This window comes from Dromaius novaehollandiae, chromosome W (assembly GCF_036370855.1).
Source record: "Dromaius novaehollandiae isolate bDroNov1 chromosome W, bDroNov1.hap1, whole genome shotgun sequence".
Lineage (NCBI taxonomy): Eukaryota > Metazoa > Chordata > Aves > Casuariiformes > Dromaiidae > Dromaius > Dromaius novaehollandiae.
Genome location: NC_088130.1, coordinates 10,954,342 through 10,974,641, shown reverse-complemented (window position 1 = coordinate 10,974,641; position 20,300 = coordinate 10,954,342). Strand labels below are relative to the sequence as shown.

The 20,300-nt window shown below is 38.9% G+C and overlaps 1 protein-coding gene across 1 annotated transcript; it reads left to right on the top strand.

The window, feature by feature from the left end:
- The first annotated feature begins 1,397 nt into the window (after positions 1-1,397).
- Positions 1,398-18,760, top strand: LOC135324181 (phosphoserine aminotransferase-like). The gene is made up of 9 exons (XM_064499901.1): positions 1,398-1,537; positions 3,765-3,825; positions 4,904-4,973; positions 6,103-6,308; positions 7,917-8,089; positions 9,142-9,311; positions 13,426-13,554; positions 16,183-16,320; positions 16,936-18,760. The coding sequence occupies exons 1-9, from the start codon at positions 1,478-1,480 to the stop codon at positions 17,039-17,041; spliced, it is 1,113 nt and encodes a 370-aa protein (XP_064355971.1). The 5' UTR covers positions 1,398-1,477; the 3' UTR covers positions 17,042-18,760.
- The last annotated feature ends 1,540 nt before the right edge of the window (positions 18,761-20,300 follow it).

Below are 20,300 nucleotides of genomic sequence, written 5' to 3'. Positions count from 1 at the left end.
TAGTAAAGCAATTATTATTGTAGTCACATTCATGTTGTTACTGAGCATTGCAGTTAATGGTTCTATTTAGTCAGAACTAATTTTAATACTTAAAAGTAATGTGGTTGTTCTGGTGGTCTAAGATGTACTTTAAAAAGGCCCTGATGTTTTGAAGGGAACAAGCATTGATTCTGTGATGTGCTTAAACATTGCTGTATTCCTTTTGGAGCTGAGGGGGGTTCTGGCATCTGAAAGTGAAAGTTTAAGCTATATCCATTACTGAAAAGAAAATAAGCTTTGCTTTAAAATCGCTCTTTGTTAAATTTTTTTTGAACAAAATAACTTGTATAGGATGAAAATCTATTTATTAGCGCAGTTCACTTCTTACATTCTGCTGCAAAGTGTCTCGAAATCAAGATAGGAGATTTACCGAGCACAGACAGGTTAGTTCCTCTGGCAGTTCTCGGTTTGAACTGCCTTGGCAGGACACAGGTACGAGTGGGGAGCGCTTCCTCAGTGGAGTAGTATGTAATGAAAAATGATCTCATATAAATCTCTGTATTCAGAAAATAATGGATATCAGTGTGCTCACTTCTGAGAAAGATGCTTTAATGAAATTCTGTATCCAGGTTTGTGTTGCTGGAAAACTTGGTAAGCACACGCAGGTTGGGCAGTGTCAGGTTTATGGGGAAGGCTGGACAGGGTAAGGGGTTGTGCCCTGTGCAACTGCAGCTGACAACTGTGAGTTTCATCCAAGATATTTGTAAGTTATGGGACTCCATCTGTTTTCAATCATACTTAAGGGCTTGTTTTGTCAAAATTGATTTAATGCTACTTCCTTTAAGATCACTGCTGGAAAGGGATTGTACAGTAATATTTCCCCCACTGAAGCCATGAGGAGAAACAGGATGAGCTGAAGGCTTTACTTCAATTACGCCTGTTTGACTGTATTTTAAATGCATATGTAACACGTTTTCCCTGGACTTATACCAAGGTATTTGCGGGAAGAACGGTGTGGTAATTAGGGCGATTAGCCCGGGAGGTGGCTCTGCTCTACCTGCGGTGAAACGCGTCCCACTTTCCCTCCTCCCTTGTTTTTATTCCTTCCTCTAAAATACGAACAGTAATTCGTGGCTCCTTCTGCTCCTTCACGCTGAGGCAGGTATGTCCCCCCCCCGCCGCCCCTCGCTTGGCGGAGCCGTACACACGTGTGTGTGTGTGTGTGTGTTTGGGGGGGGGGGGGGGCGGCGGCAGCTTGGCCGTTACGCAAACCGGGGGGAGGGGAGGTCCGCGCGCGCCGCAACCCCAACGCCGCCAGCCCTATCACGCTGCCGCCAATCGGCGGCCGGGGCGCTGCCCGTGCGGCCAATCGGCGGGGGCGGGCCAGCAGCAGCAGCACCGCCCCCCGCGCCGCGGGTGTGCGCGAGGGGAGCCGTGGGCGGGCCGGCGGCGGGGGTTTATCAGGGGCTGGGGCTGGGGGTGCGGCAGGGCGGCCATCATGGAGTGTGGGCGGCAGGTGGCGAACTTCGGGGCCGGACCGGCGAAGCTGCCGCGCTCCGTGAGTAGGGGCTGGGGCGGCGGGGGCAGGTGGCTTTCGGCTGGGCGGTGGCTCCCGGCTGGTGAGGCGGCGGCGGCGGGTGTCGCCCCCTAGCGCGGCTCCCCGCTGGCGCTCATCTTGGCGCTGCCAAGCGGCGGTCTGGGAAGCTCCGTTTAACCAAACAAGCAACTGGGCGGTCAGAACAAAAACTCTTCTCCCTCCTCCCTAAAACTGAATGCGCCAACGAATTTGTAGATTTGTTTTTTCTTAAGACCTCCCCCCCATGTGGTTTTAAGATTGCACCCCTAGAATTTTGGTAAATCTGCTAGAGTGCTCCTTCATTGGGGCTGTATCAGTTTTGGGATGGAAAGTAAGTCTTTGCAGATGCGCAAGTAGCTGCATCGAATGAAGCTGACCAGAAAGAAAAAGAAAATTAAGATAATTCAATGAGAAGCCTTTATATAAACAATGGTAACGAGCATAGCATAGACTCAACCCTTTGGAAAGTTGCATCAGCAACCGTAGATTATCCAGTTGCATATGGAGAGGGGGTGGTTTGTCCTGAATTTTAAGCATCTGGCTTTCCACTCAAGAGTTGTGTTGTGGGAATTTTTTTTCTTTACTTCTTGGATCATAGTTTTCTCCATTATTTTCTGCATTACTTCCCTAACACGTTTTTCTGTAACAATTTTGCTGTAGAGCAGCTTCTCAATTTGTGTTTTTTCTGGAAATGCTTTTATAGATTATGCTACAAGTCATTGTTCTGTATTGCAAAGCCCTTGGCTGAGAAAGGAGCCCTCTTAAACTGCTGCAGCATCTGCTTCTCCAACAGAGAGGGAACTGAGGGCTGCACTTAATGTTTGAGGGGAGCATAGCTGAACTTCATATCATTGGTCTGTTTTCTCCTGTTTTTTGAAAATGCAGTACTCTTCACCTTGACTACTTCACTTAGTTTGACTGTAGGCTGATGCTGCATATGAAGTGCTCCAGCTCACTGAAGCAAAGAGGTGGACAGAGCTCTTCATGCCTATTATGAGGCATATCATAAGAATGTTGTTTATATTTGTATGAGAGAAATAGGCACTTTTTTCAAAAAATCAGTCTTCTTTTTAGTACAGATTTTCAGATAAAGAATGCTACTAACGAAATAGCATTTTATCAAGTGGTTTAACATCCTTTATAATGATCTGCATGTTCCCTTTGATTTTTTTTTTTTTCCTCCTCTGTCATGAATATGCTTGCATGTGCAACATGCTGGCTAAAACTTCACCATCTCTAAAATCAAAAGCAGCAGAGCTATTTCTGGTTGGACTTCTGGTGACCAGCTGTTAAGTTGACAGGTCATGCGGATACCCTGCCAGCAAGGCAGTTTGCTTGCTCCTGCAACCTTCCAGAGCACGTTTTTTGACAGATCCTGGGATGCATGCATACAACTTTTGTTTTGGAGAGTTTTCTACTGCGGCTCCATCTCTTCCTGTTCCCTTTTGGAGGGACAGTGAATGTTCTGGCTCAAACCCGTGAATTTACAGAAAGCACAAGCAGCAAATCCAGTGGTTAGAGTCTAACTCCACTTTGTTGATGTGTGACAGCAATGAAAGAAGAAAGAACAATGAAAAGCTGAAGCAGCAGATCAGCTGGCAAGGGCTTTCTGGAGTCACCTGTGCTTTTTGATTGTCTCAAAACTTTGTTTGTTTTTTTTCCTAATTTTCAATAATGTAAAGAAGGTGCGTATTTAGAAAGTGCAGGACCTTGTTCTCTGAAATCAGGCCTCATCCTATTGTGTCACTTGCGTGCAATTCCACACACTGCTTTTTAATGTTTCCCTCAATACTTCAGTTACCTGTTTCTACAAGTCAAGTAAAAGAACATAGGGAAAAAAAAAAAGATCCTCGGGTAGAAAAAGTTAGTACATGTGGAAATATTATTAAGTCTTCTGTAAAAGGTGAGAAGTTCCAGCCAATTCCTGAAAAATCATTCTGAAATAATCTGGAAATGTGACTGTTGAAACAACAACTTGAAATACAGACTTTCCCAAAGCATGCGATTTAATCATGCTGTGACAAGCCCTCAGCTACTAGTACAGTAGTGGTAATCCAGTAAAATTATATTGGTGCCTGTATGTCTGGTAATCTAATTTGAGAAGTGTCAGGTTATTGCAGTATGGAGCAGCTGACAGATGTACGATGCATTAGTTACTCACAGTAGTAGAAAATCTCCTTATTTTGTTTATTGGTTTTATTTTTGTTAGGTATTACTAGAAGCACAGAAAGAATTGGTGGACTACAAAGGACTTGGTATTAGTGTTCTTGGTAAGACTTTAGAAAAAAAATTCTGTATGCATTTCAGAATGTAGATGTTTAACTGAATTATTTAATAAGAGCTTTTGACCTTGGTATTTCAGCTGAATACTTACCCTTTCTTTTGTAAAAACTTGTACAGAGGATACTCTTTCATACTGCAGTTATTCCTATTCTAACTGCTCATCAAGAGACCATTAAATGATACATAGGCAGGCGTTTAGTGATCCAGCATAAAGGACTAGAGACACAGAAGATAAGTAATCATAACTATTGCATTAGTACTTCTGGATCTTTAGGGAAGTACCTGCTTTTTTATGTGTGTGTATATATATATGTATATATATTTGTATCTTGGATTATAAGCATTTTTAGTTGAGAAAGGAGAGGATGCATCTGAAATACTGCATGCTTCCCATTAGGAAGAAAATATGGTCTTGCCCTAAGGAAGAGGTGTCTTCTGTAGCACACACGTATATGACTCACTTTTCAGCCCCCATTGCGCAAAAACTTTATGCACAAACATGCTCAGCATTTTACTAGTCCCATGAAACTGGCTGTTGAAAGTAGAATGTGTGCAGCAGTCTGGGTTGGGATTTATGTTTAAATAAATTGTACACTCTTACAAATGGAAGAAAGAACATGAGTTTGAGTAAAGGAATTAATGCTGAGTGGTCTTAGCTTCTAATTAGGATTACAGCATGAAGAAACCTTGTTAAAATAACAGAACGAAACAACCCCCCTATACTGCTATGGCAGTTACGGAGTATGGTGGTAGCAGAAAACATTCTTGGAGCAGAGAAAACTTGCACCTTGCTAGGGAGTACTTTCTTCATCCAGACATATCCCTCTGTTGTTTACCGGGACAGGAAGGAGGTGAGGGTATGAAATATGAATGGAGTGGATTTGCATGGATTTGGACAAGATGGGTGGCATAAGGCTTGTATGGGTGTTTAGGAAAGCTCAGCAAAATGGGAGTCAGAGCTGGGAACAGGAGTCTTCAGGTGTTTTGAGTCTGTGAATGTAGAAGGCTTACCATTTTGTTTCATGTCATCTCTCTCTCCTTTTTTTTTTTCTTTTTCCACGCAAGAAATGAGCCATCGGACCTCCGATTTCACAAAAATTGTAAATACAGCTGAAAATCTCTTGCGTGAATTGCTGTAAGTGAATTGCTTCCTGCTTATTTTTATTTTACACTTGTGCTAGTTGCACTAATAAAATGATTCATGTGGAGACCTTTACTCCACGTAGGTGAAAGGACCTATTTTTAGATACTGTATCTAATCAAAAGTAATAATCTTGGAGAGAACATTGGTCTTCCATTTGTCTGATCCTGACTTATTTGAATGTGACAAAGGGCTTTTATTCAGTTAAGATACTTTTACATGACTTTAATACACTAACAGGTTGACTTGCTTCTGAAATTCAAACTTTGGTTGCATTCATAGAATTCATAAAGTGCAACTTTTTTTTTCTTTAAGAAATAAGTTGTGATGATTGAAAACTATATGCTTGTTACTTGTCTCTGCAGTAGCATAAAGGTGGTCTGTAAAGGACTCATCAATCCAATTTTACTAACATAAACTTTTATATGGTGGTTTTTTAGAATGACCAATCAAGAACCCTTTTCCTGTATGTAGTGTGGTACATTTTAAAGCTTCGGAATACATAGAATATTGGAATTACTGTACAGGTCTTGTAGTAGTTAATGATCCTTTCATATAAAGATGTAAAATCAAGATTTTACAGACAATTATTGACGGAAGGGCTTTTTTGATGGCATCAGTAATTTGAACACATAGTTTTTGTGACTTAGTGAATTATATATGCATGTTAAGTATACAACTACACTTGCAAATTTTTAAGTTTTGGGCTCCCAAAGTTGAAATCCACTGTAAGCACTTTGATCTGAATTTCTTAGCTTCATCAGTTTTCTATCAAGCTAACAATAGACAAAACTACATTTGAGCATTAATTCTGTTGCAACATCTTTCAAGTTTGTGTGTATTATGATAGAAGAGCTACTCATGAGTGAGTTTGTTTATTGCTCGTTTCCAACATATTTTTATCAATAAAATATATAGTGTTACTCTCGATAGCAACTAAAGAGCAGTGCTGGTGTAAGTTGATGAGCTTTGGTTTAACCTCTTGGAAAAGCCTCTTCTAAAATGGATTTATTTTTCCTCTGGAATGTTGCAGTTAAATGTATAATAGCAAGTATTGTATACTCAGCCCCATGAATCTTTTCTCTTTTGGGGATAAAAATACATGTTTATTTCTTTCATGCAGAAATATACCAGAAAACTACAAAGTTATTTTTCTCCAAGGAGGTGGATCTGGTCAGTTCAGTGCAGTCCCACTTAATCTGATTGACCTAAAGGAGGGAAGACATGCAGATTATGTGGTTACTGGAGCTTGGTCAGCAAAAGCAGCTAAAGAAGCAGAGAAGTATGCCAAAGTGAATATTGTCCATCCTAAACTAGGAACCTATACGAGTAAGTTGATGATTACATCCATATGAAAGCTTAGCTTTTTTGAATTGTTCCAGAAATCAGTCTGTCTGTTACTGAATGTTAGCTAGTTAAACAATTGACTGCCTAGCACTTGAAAATTACCAGCCACATCTCTCCGTATTCATGCTTGGGAAATATGTTAGATGAGTTAGCAATCTCCACTAGGCAAGGTGAATCTTGAAGCTAGACTGAGCAGATCCTAGAACATGTGTGGTAGGAAGTAAATGTATATTGATAGGGGAAGTAACAGGGGCTGTCTGATGAGACATCAGTTTTAAATCAGTTTTTAAGTTACTTGCTTCTTACATGCTAGATATTTCAGTTTCAGGTACTTTCCAAAATGAGATTTTTCTGCAATTTAGAAGCATATCTGAGATCATAAGCTTTTTGGCCCAGGAGATGGGAGACCTGTGTTCTGTTCCCTTCTTTTGAGGGTTTCCAAACTCTCATTTCCCTGCTGTGTGTCCTAACCAACAGGTGGCTCTGGAATAGACGAGACATTTTCAATTCTCTCTTTCTCTCAAAGCTCGTTATGGGACATGATACAATTTGACATATAACCACAGTGTAGGAGGAAGGTTAACTGTAGTTTAGCCATTGGGACCTTTTATGAGAAAGTCTATTTCAAGGATGTTTTACATGTATACCTTACTTTAAGTGGTCACTGGGAGCATAAATAATCATGTATCTTCTCTTCTTGGCAAAGATGATGTCCCTGCTCTGGCTAGTCCTGCACATTTTTCTTCTCTCTGGTTGAAATTATACCATACAAACTGGGAAGAGTGGCAACAGGAAGGATGAAGAATGTCTCGCATGTGAATTAGTCTATTAACTTGTGATTGGGGCCTTGGGAGATGGGTTTATCTCCTTTGAGACAAAGGAAAGAATTGAACTTGCATCTTCCCCATCCTAGGGGAGTGTATTAACCATTTAGCTGCTGTAAATAAGAGGGTAGGCAGTAGTTGTTCTCTGGTGCTTTGGAACAAAAGGAGCAACTGTTATTTGTTTTATGCAGAACCTGGTCTGTGCTGGCAGGGCATACAGAGCTCTGCCTACTGACAGAGGCAGGTGAATGTTAGTTTTGCAAATCCCTTGCAGGGCTTAAATGGGAGGTAGGTAACCTCATGTTCTGCTTGGGAAAGATTGAGATGCTTTTGGGGCTGCACAGAAACAGACCTTTAGAGAGCTTTAGCAATGAGAATTTGGATGCTGCTGTGGTTATGAAGGCATGTGGAGGATTCTTGGGTGCAAGTGCTTAAGTTCAGCTGAAATTCTATTTTAGATCCTTAAGACAGTGGTTTATAATTTGGGATTGCAAACCTGATTAAAATCCCTTGAGGAAGAAGGACTTGCAACCAGAGAAGGTCTGCAAAGCTCGATGATGGGTCACCACAGAGGATTTTGGGAACTCACGGGTGTATTTCCTTTGTAGATAAATTTAGCTTGTTGCCGGCAAAATATAGTGTTACGTTATGCAACAAAATCACTTCTGAGTTTGCATTTTGAAAGTCCAGTGTTCAAGTAAAACTGCATGCCAAGAAAATTACTTGTTTTCGGTGACCTTTGGTTTTCCTTTTTGTCTGTCTCCAGAAATACCTGACCCGAGCACTTGGAATCTTAATCCAGATGCATCTTATGTCTATTACTGTGCTAATGAAACTGTTCATGGGGTAGAGTTTGACTTTGTACCTGATGTCAAAGGAGCAGTTTTGGTTTGTGATATGTCATCAAGCTTCCTGTCCAAACCTGTGGATGTTTCTAAGGTACAGTATCAGACGCAGTGACCGCAGAAAGCATTTTCAAACTTGGATACATATCCAAGGCATACAGGCATCTGTAAGAGTATGACTGACTGGAGCTGCTGAACAGTGAAATCATTAAAGAAATCATATGTTGTTAATCGGGTATCTGATGGATATAAACATTGAAATCTGAAATTTCAGATCTGAAAGTTATCTATTATCTTATTTTTGGCAAAAATATATTGAATTATATTGAAATAGTTCACGCTATTAGCTCTCCAAGATTCTTTGTCTACTGCGTTTTGTTCACTGATGCCGTAGCTGACATATCATATTTAGTCTGTAGATAGTGTAAATGGTTATAGCAGGGCACAGAATCAGAATTTTTGATCCTGCCTCTAACATGGCCACTTTTAAGCCATAAAGCTTCCTATGCCTTACAGTTACTGTCTCAGTTTCTCAGAGGTAGAAGATAGAACTTGCTTATGTTTGTAAAGTGCGCTATGGTTGGGAAACGTTACTGACTTGTGAACTAGGGAAGCGGAGCATTTGACCTTTATCTGTGTGAAGGAAAAGAAGGGACAATTGTTAGTGCATTCATCTTGGCTTTTCCTCGTCTGCCTCTCTTTGAACAGATAGATTATGTGATTCCTCTTCTGAAATGCCAGATTAGTTGTAAATATTTTTATTTATTTATTCATAAATTTGCTTGAAGTAGTGTGAAATGGGGACAGGCTGCCTTGAGAATCATTTGAGACCACTAAACAAACATTTGGCAAATTACTGGGGAATTTGTTGAGATGAACTACCTCAGCTGAATGAAGATACATGGTTCTGATAATATGTACATATTTAATACATGGTATAACAATTCTATGCTAGCTTGGAAGTCTCTTTGAAATCAGAATATCTCCTAAGCCCTCTTTGACCCACAACTTGCTTATTTTCAACATATTCTCCAAACTGTTTGTTTTATTTGTATGCCTGTTGTATAAAGATACTGGCTTATTGTGCAGTTATAAGATCTGTTAGTGACTGCATGTAACAAGTTCTTCTTTTCTCCTTTCTGTTAGTTTGGTGTGATTTTTGCTGGTGCTCAGAAGAACGTTGGCTGTGCTGGAGTTACTGTTGTAATAGTCCATGAGGACTTGCTGGGATTTGCACTGAAAGAATGCCCTGCAGTACTGGATTACAAAACACAAGCAACAAATGGCTCTTTATATAACACTCCACCATGCTACAGGTAACTTATCCCAGTATTTAATATCCTGTATTCAGAAAACTACTGCACTGCCATTTGCTGCTGTGGTTGAGAAAAGTTTTGGAAATGAGTGTATTTGCTCTCAAGTCATTGATATGTTGGAGTCATGATTCCTGTGAAGACCCTTAAAGCGTCCAGCCGTGGCTTTGATGGTGTCCAACAGGACTGAGCCGTAAAGAACATTATACTTCTAGAAGTACATATTATATGTGATAATCCCATTGTAGGAGATTCAGGATCTAATCGTCTGCTGACTTTAAATGAATACAGCTCTAGTCAATTCAGTGATACTGCTTTCATCACCACTAGTAGATAATTTGGCCCTTAGTTTTGCTTCTTGAACACTCGGTATAGATATGATTTAGCTTCTTCCTGAGTAAAGAAACCCAGAGTAAGGTGTAAGCTCTGCTGACCCTTGCAAGGACCATGGTTTTGTTTTTTGCCTGTCAAAGCAGGAGAACTAAAGTTCATCTCAACAGGGTTTTTGCCTTTGCGTTAACTTTAGGGCTTCCCTTTCCTTCTAGCTACTCTCTTGCCTTGGGACAGAACAGACTATACAGTACTATACTATACTATAGATAGTGGGGAGAAAGTGCTTTGTAATCGGAATGCACTCACTCTCATTCTTTTAAGTGTTTAATGTCTGTATTGCAATAACATCTGTAGCGCAAGGGATGAGATTAGGGAGGTGGCTGATCCCTTGTCTGAAAGTGAAAATGGTTGAGGAGATATTCACACATAGAGTTAGAAGCTTCAACATACACTACACACAAATGCTTACATACATATGTACCCCAAGATTGTTCTTAGCATTCTGAACTTCCAGATCTCTCTGTATTTTCTTTACTGGAAAACAGTAATTATTATTATTATACATTTTAATAATACAAAATATTACAAGAATATGCATTCTTTCAAATATTTTTTGGAACTTTTTTGTTCTAGCTACATTATTCACTGTAGTCAGTTTTGAAATGAAACTGTTGAACGTAAAACTGAAAATAGTGTTTTAGTCATTGTTTTGCTTTATTCTCTAGCGCAGCTTTCCATATTATTTTGATTGCCACCTTCATGCTCTTCCTGGCATCCAGAAATAAAACTCTGTTCTTCCTGGCATCCAGAAATAAAACTCTGTTCTTCTAGCTTCATAATCTTGGCCAGCAGTCAAGATTATAAAATCAGCATGTACCTGGCAATTTCATGTATACATAAAGCAGAACAGATTACAGCTTGCTCTTTCAGAGTTACTGGCTCTGAACTTCTGATAACTAGTGAAATGATGCACTGGAAGATTTAGATATTGAGCCAACAGCATCTGGCCATTCTAGATCAAAATATGTATTTCAATGGGTTCTGGAGCCTTTTTATACCAACATTCACTAAAATGGTTATATTAAAAAAAAAAAAAAACTTCAAACAGGTATCTTTTCCTAGAAATATTTTTTAAATTACTTTGAAAATAATGATTCCTACTTTTAAAGATGAGACTTCCTTTTGATTCAAAGAGAGAAAAGTCTCCAATATGAGTTGAGATTAATACAAATCTGTATCTTTTCCACACAAGCCAGAATTTTCAAAGTTAAGCTGCCTAACTGTGACTGGTGCATATCAAATGCACCGTATCATCCTAAAGCACAGTAATTCCTGTTTACAGGACCTGCCTTAATGCCATCACTTAGTATATAAAATCGGTAGAATTTTAAGTGATATTAAGTATATCTTTGAATCTGCCTATTTTCACTATGATGTGTATTATTGCAATGGCATAGGGGTTGTTACATTCCTTTATCAAAGGAACAGTAAATTCAGTGAGCATATGTTTGTTTTGGACTTTATGGTGCACAGCTGTAGTTCTTTCGAGGAGTATGCTTGCTTATAGTGTGTACTGTTGCAACGATTATATACAGAGGCTGCCCTATGGGCTGGGTACCCTTGATGTCTATAGGCTGGTTGTTCACCATAAAAGTTAACTTTCAGTGTTTCTGAACATTTGCCTTCTTTGTGTACTTAACTTTATAACAAAATACAGTTACGTGGGCAGTATGTGTGTTTTTTCAGTGATTGATAAAGCTTCTGTTTCATGATCAGTTATTTCCCAGGCTGCCAAGTCACACATTCTGTTGTGAACACTGCGTACTTGCACATGCCAGGTTTTAAGTCCAGCCGTTCATGTTTTCTAAGTACAGAACTATTTCCATTTGAAAAGCCAAACAAAAATTCAGTTCTGCAGCTTCATTCTGGCTCCTGCAAAGAATTTCTAGAAAAGAAAGTGCTTCCTTAGCTGTAACAGAGTGTCTGTCAGTAACATACAGGGTAGTGAGAAATGCAGAGACTGAAAATGAAGTTGCGACCAACAATCTTTCTGCTTTCTGACTACTGTTTTGCCAGATTTTGCTTCATGTTAGAGACCTGCTTCGGAGCACATTCTGTAATTCAGAATGTAATAGAGACTGAAATGTTGGCAGGGTGCAGATCTGTTTGGCTTGGTTTTAAAATGCCTGTTCTGTTTTGTAAGGAACTGGCAAAACTTCTTAACTGTGTTCGCCTCCCCTCTCCCTACTCTGGGCTCAGTAATAGCTGGCAAACAGGCAGGAAATATTAACTGAATTTGCAAAAGCTACTTCAGCAGGGCGTTAAATTAAATTAATGTGATGCTGATCTCTTTAGCCATGAGGTTAAAGTCACCAACTTTTTGACCCTAATCTGCTTTGCCAAATTAATGGTGATTTTGCTAGGACAATCTCACTTCTAAGCTCCAAGGGTTTATTTTGCATTTAAAATTGCTCTAAAAACATAAGTTTGACTGATGTGAAAGATATCCCCCGGTTGGTTTGTGTGGATCGGATAGGTAAGATTTACAGACGTCAGCCCTAGAGCAAGAAATTTCACTTGAGGAGATAAGGACGAGAGGGGAAATGTGGCCCTGTGTAGGTGGCCAGGGCATAGGCTATGCTTCACTTAAATCCTTTGCACCGGAGTAGTTGACAGCCTGCTGTTGTAAATGTAGCAATATTGTGAGCTCAAAGCCATAAGGTGCTTTGCTTATTTATAACAGGCAGTCTGTAACCTCAGTTATTCTGCAGTCTTTCTGAAGTGTTCAAAGATTCAAGGTTTGCATCCATTGAGAAATTAAAGGTAGCAAAGTTAAATCAACCTCCTGCTAGATCCTTGTGATGGAAATTTGTAGGGTAATGTACTTTGAGCACTCCTTTTGAATCTGTAATGAGAGGATTAATAAAAGCAAACCTGTTGGAAATATGCCATCAAAACTTGTGAACAGTTTATTATGCAAAGCGGTGTAGTCGTGGGAAATGCCTGAACTTGAACAAGCTGAGTTTTATAGCAAAAGCACAAAGGCAAGAGGTCTTTAGGGTTTTTATGTTACACTGGGTAACTGGCATTGAAATGCTTGGTCCGTAGCTGCATGAATTCAGCAGGCTTCCAGGTCTCAGCTCAGAACTTGAATGGTAATGAATTATTAAGTGTGGTATATTTATTACTTGTTTCACCAAACATCACTCTTCATGTGGAGAAAGAGCTCTTTAGACAGAAATGGTATATAGGTATATTTCTAGTGTTTATGAAAATGAGATTAGATTTGACATTATTAATGCACGTACATTTGAGATTCACCGCAGCACCTTTGCTAGAGCAGCTGTGCAGGGTGCATACCACCAACTTAAGCATTAATTCTGGCTCTTTCTTGGACCTCGATAGTCAGTTGTATGGTCAAAGAATTGGCAGTCCTTGCAGAAGTGAAATGCCTGAGGATGTCCTTGGGAGCTGTGCAGGGCTGAGGGAAGCCTACAGGATGTGCTCTTCTGTGGTGCAAGGGATTAAGTTTGGCACAACGTATTTGTGTGGCATTTGAATTTCAGGTTTCCTTATCAGGGTCCAAAAACACTGACTACTTAAATATGTCATAATTTGAAATGTAATCCAAATTCTGAGTGGTTAATCATCTTGATAAAAACCCTAAAACCAAAGGTAGCATCTTATTGCTGAAATATTTTGTGGACCATTAAGCAGGACCGTAATTCTCTCTTCTATTTCTTTTACAATAACCTGATTGAATAATGTTCTTTCTCTTACACAGCATCTATATCATGGGATTGGTACTGGAATGGATAAAGAATAATGGTGGGGCTGCAGCTATGGATAAACTTAGCTCAATCAAATCACGAATGATTTATGACATTATAGACAAATCTAATGGATTCTATGTGTAAGTTACTATGTTTTTTTCCCTTGGTTTCAATGTTTGTTGTAGAGCCAAACATATTCATAACTTCAAAAGTATGCTGCAATCAGACTGTTAAAGTTGCCTTTTCAATATATTGAAAATGTGAGGAATCCTAGAGGGATTATTTGTGCAAAGCATTCATTTGATAACTATCCAAGGATGAGTCTCATTCCAACAGAATTTGGAGTTATTCTGCATAGATCAATTGTGAAGCATATTAAAAATACATATTCTAAACATTATAAAATGGAGAAGCCTAGGCAAGGCATATTCAAAAAACAGATATGCTAAAACCCCTGCTTTGTATGCCTAGCGAATGTCTTGGGAAGTACATGCCAAAGCAGAGAAAGTAGCTTGTAAGAAGTTCTAGAGAGCAGTTTTCAGTATCATATTCTTTCTACCATCTTTCAGTACTCAAAAGATTCTGCTTTTTCTTTATCAAGCAGCATCTTTATTAGCTCATTGTGCCGAATCCTGAAACACACACTGAAATAGCAGGAATAAGATCAGACCTAGATGTAGTCACAGCATAAAACATTTTCTTTACATACAGTTTATTTTCTTCAATTATTCCTGATGGATTTTCAAAGCAGATTTAACCCTCTGTTTTTTTTCAGATGGGTGCAAGGTATTTTTGAGCTCACAGGACCCAAAATGTGTATAGCTGAAAGCTGATGTTGTAATTTGGAATAATTATTTTAATCACTCACTCTGCTTAAGAAGTAGTGAATGACTCTGAAACTCTGCCAAAATATTTTCCTTTACCTTCAGCATAAAATCAACAATTTGGGGACCTAATTAATTTTCAAGTCAAAGTTATAATAGGGCAAATTAAATTTGAATTTTAAATTAAAGCTGGCTGCAGCCTTAATTGGCAAGGATATAGTTCCATCATAAAATTTAATACATTCAGCTTATCCATTTAGTTAACGAGAACAACATCTTTGCCTTTGGCATTGTTGTGATCAGGAATGGGATCCTACTCCAGTGAAGTCCTGAGGACTTTTTGTAAACCTCAGTGAGCAAATCAAGCCTTGAAAAAGCATTTTGTGACAAACATGAAATCTTTGTTTCTGGCAAGCTGGTCTGTAGGGCTGAGAGTGTGAAGTGCAGTGCAGATGGGACAGTAAATAGGTAATTGGGAATGCAAAGCAAATTTCACTAATAACTGAGCTGTATGCATCTTATTAAGTAGTGTACTTAAGACTGCAGATTTTTTATCATGTCTGTGACTAAAAGGAAGACTTACCCAAAGCTGCCTGCCCAGCTGTGATGCGCCACCTAACCTGTGGCATGCCTCACTGCATAAGCAGTGAGATGAGCCTTTCAGTGAATGGAGACTTTCTACAACAGAGTGCTGTGTGCCATTCAGTCTGTTACTTTCCAACTTCTAACCACTAACAGCTTGCACTGAGTTATGTTGGGTTGCCTAATAGCAACTGGATCTTGTAATAAAAACTATAGCAGAGCCACAGTTTTTCAAGCATGGGAACGCTTACGGGGCAGGCCTTTTTGAAGAGTGTTTTCTTGGTTGCATCTAAATTGTAAAATTTGCATATACAGATATTATGATCAATTATTTCTTCATGATGGAGACATCTGTACAAAGGAACAAGTGAGGACCTCAAAAAGAATGATGTCCATTCTTTGCCAAGTAGAATAATAATAGGCATGGAATTTACATGCAATTTATGAAAAAACATTCCTAATGAATCCCTGCAAGAAATCTATACAGTAGCCTTGGGAAAGGATAAATCTGGTAGCCTCATATGTCCCTTGTAACCAGAAGCACTGAAGAAAAATAATACTAATGTTTTTTCCCCCTGTTCTTTCCTCCACAAAGTATTCAAAGAGAAATTTTGTTTTAAAGGAATCTTGAATTTTCCACTTTGGATTAAAGGGAATTCTAAGAGTTTAAGAAGCTGTGATATGCTACATGTTGTGGCCATACCTGTGATGCAAGATTTGCTCTGGAGATATCTCCTCTCTCCTTGAGACATATTCATGATTCTGAATAATACTAATGTGGGGGGGGGGGACTGTAATCATTAATGAAAGTCTCTTAACATAAATGGTTATTTCCTTACACTGTGTTCTTATACTTGCTTTATCTCTGTTTAGCTGGGTCAAGCTTAAGTTTGGTATTGCTTGTGACTAGCTGCATAGAAATAAAAGTGTGTCAATCTATGTGAAGATGAAGAGAAGAACCTGCTTGAGACTTGGTGAAAGTGCACTATAATTAACCTTGACCAAACCTCAATTACTTTACTGGAAAACGCTGTTACTCTGGGGAATGCAATAGAGACCGTCCTCTCTTTTTTTAAGTTTTTAAATTTGTTAGACTTTTTGCAGGCCTTTCATGCATTCCATAGTAGCAATTTTGGGTATGGCAGGAAGGGGTGACCATCCTTCCATTTATCGTAATTAATCTACTTAGTTGAAAAAGGAAGGTTCCTTTATTTCATAGAAAGTAATCTTCTCTTTGATTATGGCAAAAGAATGACTTCAGTGCTAAGCAGATGCAATTATTCACTTCCTGAAATTGTATATAGCTAAAAATGTAGATTTAGCACTAAATAGGTTAATCATTACATTTTGCAATTTTTCCAGATGCCCAGTGGAGAAAAAGAACCAAAGCAGAATGAACGTCCCCTTCCGCATTGGCAGTGTCAAGGGGGATGAAGCCCTGGAAAAGAAATTCCTTGAGAAAGCCGTGGAACTTAACATGATATCTCTGAAAGGACATCGGTAAGTGCTAGGCTAAGATGAATCCATTTGTTGTGTAGAATTAAATAGTATTACGGTGATACAGCAGCAGGCATCGTCTATTAACTAACCAACCTCTCTCCCTGACAAACCTTTCCTCTCATATTGGTTTGGGAGCACTGGAAATAGCAACCTAGAGACTGTACTTGGAACCCTACTGCTTAGGCATGGTTGGAGCCAGAGGGCTTTCTCCCTGATTCTGCTTTTATCCCAAGTTTGATTAATCAGGCTCTCTGCAAATGCCAGAGGAGTTGGCTCTTAAGGTCAGATTCATTATTGTATAGTGTCTGTCTGTCTGCAAGAGTTCCTTCTTCTATTATAGTGGTGTTCATGGGATTAAAAAAATTAGATTTTTGAGGTCACAGGGCTACAGTGTTAGAGCTATAAATATCTAATAAATACTTATTATACTTTGATAGAAAGCTTGCCTTGAAGAATTAAATGTTGCCACTCATTCACACAAAATGTTACTCTTACCCCTTTGGGGTAGGGGCATATAGCTGTGAATAGATAATGGTATTCAAGTCTTTTCTAGCATATACAAAACCTGTCTGTTTTTGTTGTTGTTGTCATCATCCCCTCCTCTTCTCAATTCAGATCCGTGGGAGGAATTCGTGCCTCTTTGTATAATGCAGTGACTGTAGAAGATGTTCAGAAGCTTGCAACATTCATGAGAAGCTTCATGCAGATGCATCAGTCATAAATGCTCGTGGTTTAGAGCCATGCTGCACATCTATGAAATAAAAGCTAAAGGATTTGAAAATTACTGCGGTACTACACAGCTGTAGCGCACAAGTTATATTGTCTTTTAGTTCTTGGAGCTCTTTTAGTTAACTACATGGGATTGAGGGCCCAGTCTTGCAATGACTTGGACAACCTTGACTTCTATTTGAAGGTGGGGATCCCCAGACCAATCAAGACTGGTTCCAAAATTTGTAAAGCAGACCACTTAATTTGTAGTTAAACTGTGAGCAGCACTGAAAGATGCCGTGGATCTGATTCTGACCTTAGACATGCTGCTATAATGTTCTGTTGAAATTCATAGAGTCACTCTTGGTTCATATAGATACAACTGGAATAAGAATCTACCCTACCATTTGAAAAATCTTTTACCTGTTATTTCTCATTTCTACAGTTACAAATGACTTCTTTAAAGACACTATTCTCAATAAATTTCACAAGGCAAAACTTGTTAAAAGCCTTCCATAGAGCTTCATAAATAGTATGTGACTGCACAATGAGGCTAGAGCTGAGGTTGAGTGTTCTCTAAGGATGTTTAGTTGGTTTATCAGATATATTTCAACTGTACATCATGAGCAGTTCTCAGAGGAGCTCATATCTACATTCCTGACTTCAGGCCTTTGCATTTAGATGTTTGCTCCCATGCATGAAACAGTACCATGACAGTCCCATGTAGTAGTACCCATTATTGTAGTTAACATCTGTAGCATTGGGCCTTTCTTTTTTTTTTTTTTTTTTTTGGTGTTAGCATTCATAGGTTTAAAGCTAAGATGCATGAGTTTGTAGTGAAATCAATTTATAAGATGTTTATTTCTCTATGCATTTTATATTTTAAACTTCTTTAGGTTATTAATTTTATATTATTTTAGAGTGTGCATATTTGATGCTCCTACCAAAAGCCTGTTATTTTGCTACCCTTGCATCCAACGGGACTGCTGTGTTCAATTCAATGGACCTGTGACTTTCTCTGCGCTGACTTCTTAGTCCATAGTGCCACAAATTTTCTTGTCTGGTGCTCCTTAAATGTCTTTCCTCTCTTCTAATTGTTCTGCTGTTTTCTTTGCCTTTTCATTGATTCATTTTTGTCACCTTTGTATGTGGGGCTCTGCCTAACTCCAGCCAACGCAAATCTTGACTTCTCTTCCTTTTCCTCACGCTAGATCACACTTTAGGTCCAACTTTTTCACTTTATCCTCATGACTTCAGACTTTGTATAACTTCAGTCTCTGCCTTACCCCAGCATATCAAAGATCTTCAGAAGATCTTATGTTGTAATACCCTTCTTGAGAGTTATCTTTGCTTCTCAGCCTGTGAATTTTACTACCAATAATGATATTTTGACATAACCCTGCTATTTTAACTTACGTAATGTTGGACATTACTGCAGCTGGTTTCAGACTGTAAGCTCTTTGGGACAGGATTATTCCTTTCTTTGCTTTTTATGTAACACTAGAATGTGGTGAAGCTTTAATAATATTAGTGATGGACTGTTCCTTTTCTCATGGAACCTCACAGCAAGTCAGTGGAGTTGCTGTAGGGGTGAATTACATTCCTATTTGAAGAGTCATTGTTTTATGACTGCTGTTTTGGGATTTCTTTGTCAATTTTGTTTAATTATTTGAGTTGCACTAATCAGGTGAACAAAATAAAAGACTTGCCACAGCATGCTGTGAAGCATCAATGTGTCTAAGGTTTTTATTTTGAAACTTTTGGAAGGATGAGAAGTCCATGCATGGTGTGTGTTAGAATTTTGAATTCCAGTATCCTTTTTCTTAGAAATATTTCCCTCATTTATGTTTTCTTTCTTCTTGAAAATACACTTTCCTGCAAATGGCATAGGGAAATGAGAGAGAAAGCTTTGAGGTCTACTTCAGGTTCCTTATATAGACTATTTAATTTTTTCAATTAAAATTGAGCTTCCTCCAGATCTTTGTATAGCTTTTTTCAACAGTACCTTTGGGTCTCCATCCCTTTTTCCAAAAGTCAGGAAACCTTTCTATGCTACAATAGGCTCCCATTCTGCTTAGCAGACACAGTGTCCTATGTGATTAAAAAAGGCTTGCACTGTTGTAGGCAGCTGATTTATTGACCCAACAGGGTACCTCTTTGCTTCTTCCAAATTGTGCTTCAGATTTTGTCAATAAAGATAGTTTTTGCCCTGGAAGGCCAAAAAAAGGAGTTAAATCAAAATGCAGAATAAAGATTAGAATTAGACATTAGCAGGCAGTGAGTGACAGAACATTTTGTGGTAGAGCTGCAGGAATATTAGGAAGACGAGCATGTGAGGGTTTAATGAATTTGAGTTACCTGGCCTTTGGTCCAAACTCATCCATGAAGCAGGTTTGCCCTTCAGAGAATTTGTTGTCAAGCTGCGTCCCCGGAAGATATAATCTCTTTTGGGAATAATCCAAAAGTACAGAATTCCCAGACCCCTCTCTTCTCCGGGCCTGGCCTGAGGAAAGAGAGCTCCTGAGGAGGCTGTGTGCTCTGTCTGGGCACAGCAAAGAGCCCTTTGGCCCAGCTGAGAAGAGCTGTCAACCAAGAAGGTACCCTGGCACGGGGGGACTCCTGTCACTTGTCAGAGATGGGGTCTTTCCACAGCACATCTATGCTACTGTCTCTAAGCCTGGCACAGAATTAAGGATTGGCACGTTATTACTTATGCAAGTAATCCTAGTGGTAATTAAACTGTTCACATGGACAGTAATGTGAAGAGTTCTGCCCCTTGTCTCATCTGACACTCTATTTTCTTATTTTTCCTGTTTCTGCTTAAATTTAATCCTGTTTTTCTTTTTCAACTTGTAACTGGTTTGGATACATTTAAAAACAAAAACAAAAAAAACCCATATATGGATATAAAATGTTTAAGCCTGTCCCAAATTCCAAGTAAATGTTTTGGAGTGAAAATGAGGAATAAATTAAAATGGACAGCATGCTTTTATAGATTAGAAATTTTCAAAGTATGTGGAAAGCATTTTTAGGTCTGGCATTATATTTGTATATGATTAATGTTTGTTGTATTATGTTCACTGGATAGAAACTAAAATGAGGGTGAACCTTTTCACATTTGATAAGAATGTACATAATTAAAAAGTGAAATGTTACTAGGTTTTATGTGAAATCAATCACTTTAATTGAAAAGAGGTATCCTTATTCCTGTTGGTAATTGGGCTCTTGATAATTTAAAACCAGGATTCATGACAGTCTGTAGTAAATTGGTT

What these genes read in the sequence shown, in the direction of transcription:
- LOC135324181 (XM_064499901.1), top strand. Translation starts at nt 1,478, where the DNA reads ATGGAGTGTGGGCGGCAGGTGGCGAACTTCGGGGCCGGACCGGCGAAG. An exon ending in CGGCGAAGCTGCCGCGCTCC is followed by an intron (nt 1,538 to 3,764) that starts GTGAGTAGGGGC and finishes TATTTTTGTTAG; the next exon opens with GTATTACTAGAAGCACAGAA. An exon ending in AATCTCTTGCGTGAATTGCT is followed by an intron (nt 4,974 to 6,102) that starts GTAAGTGAATTG and finishes TCTTTCATGCAG; the next exon opens with AAATATACCAGAAAACTACA.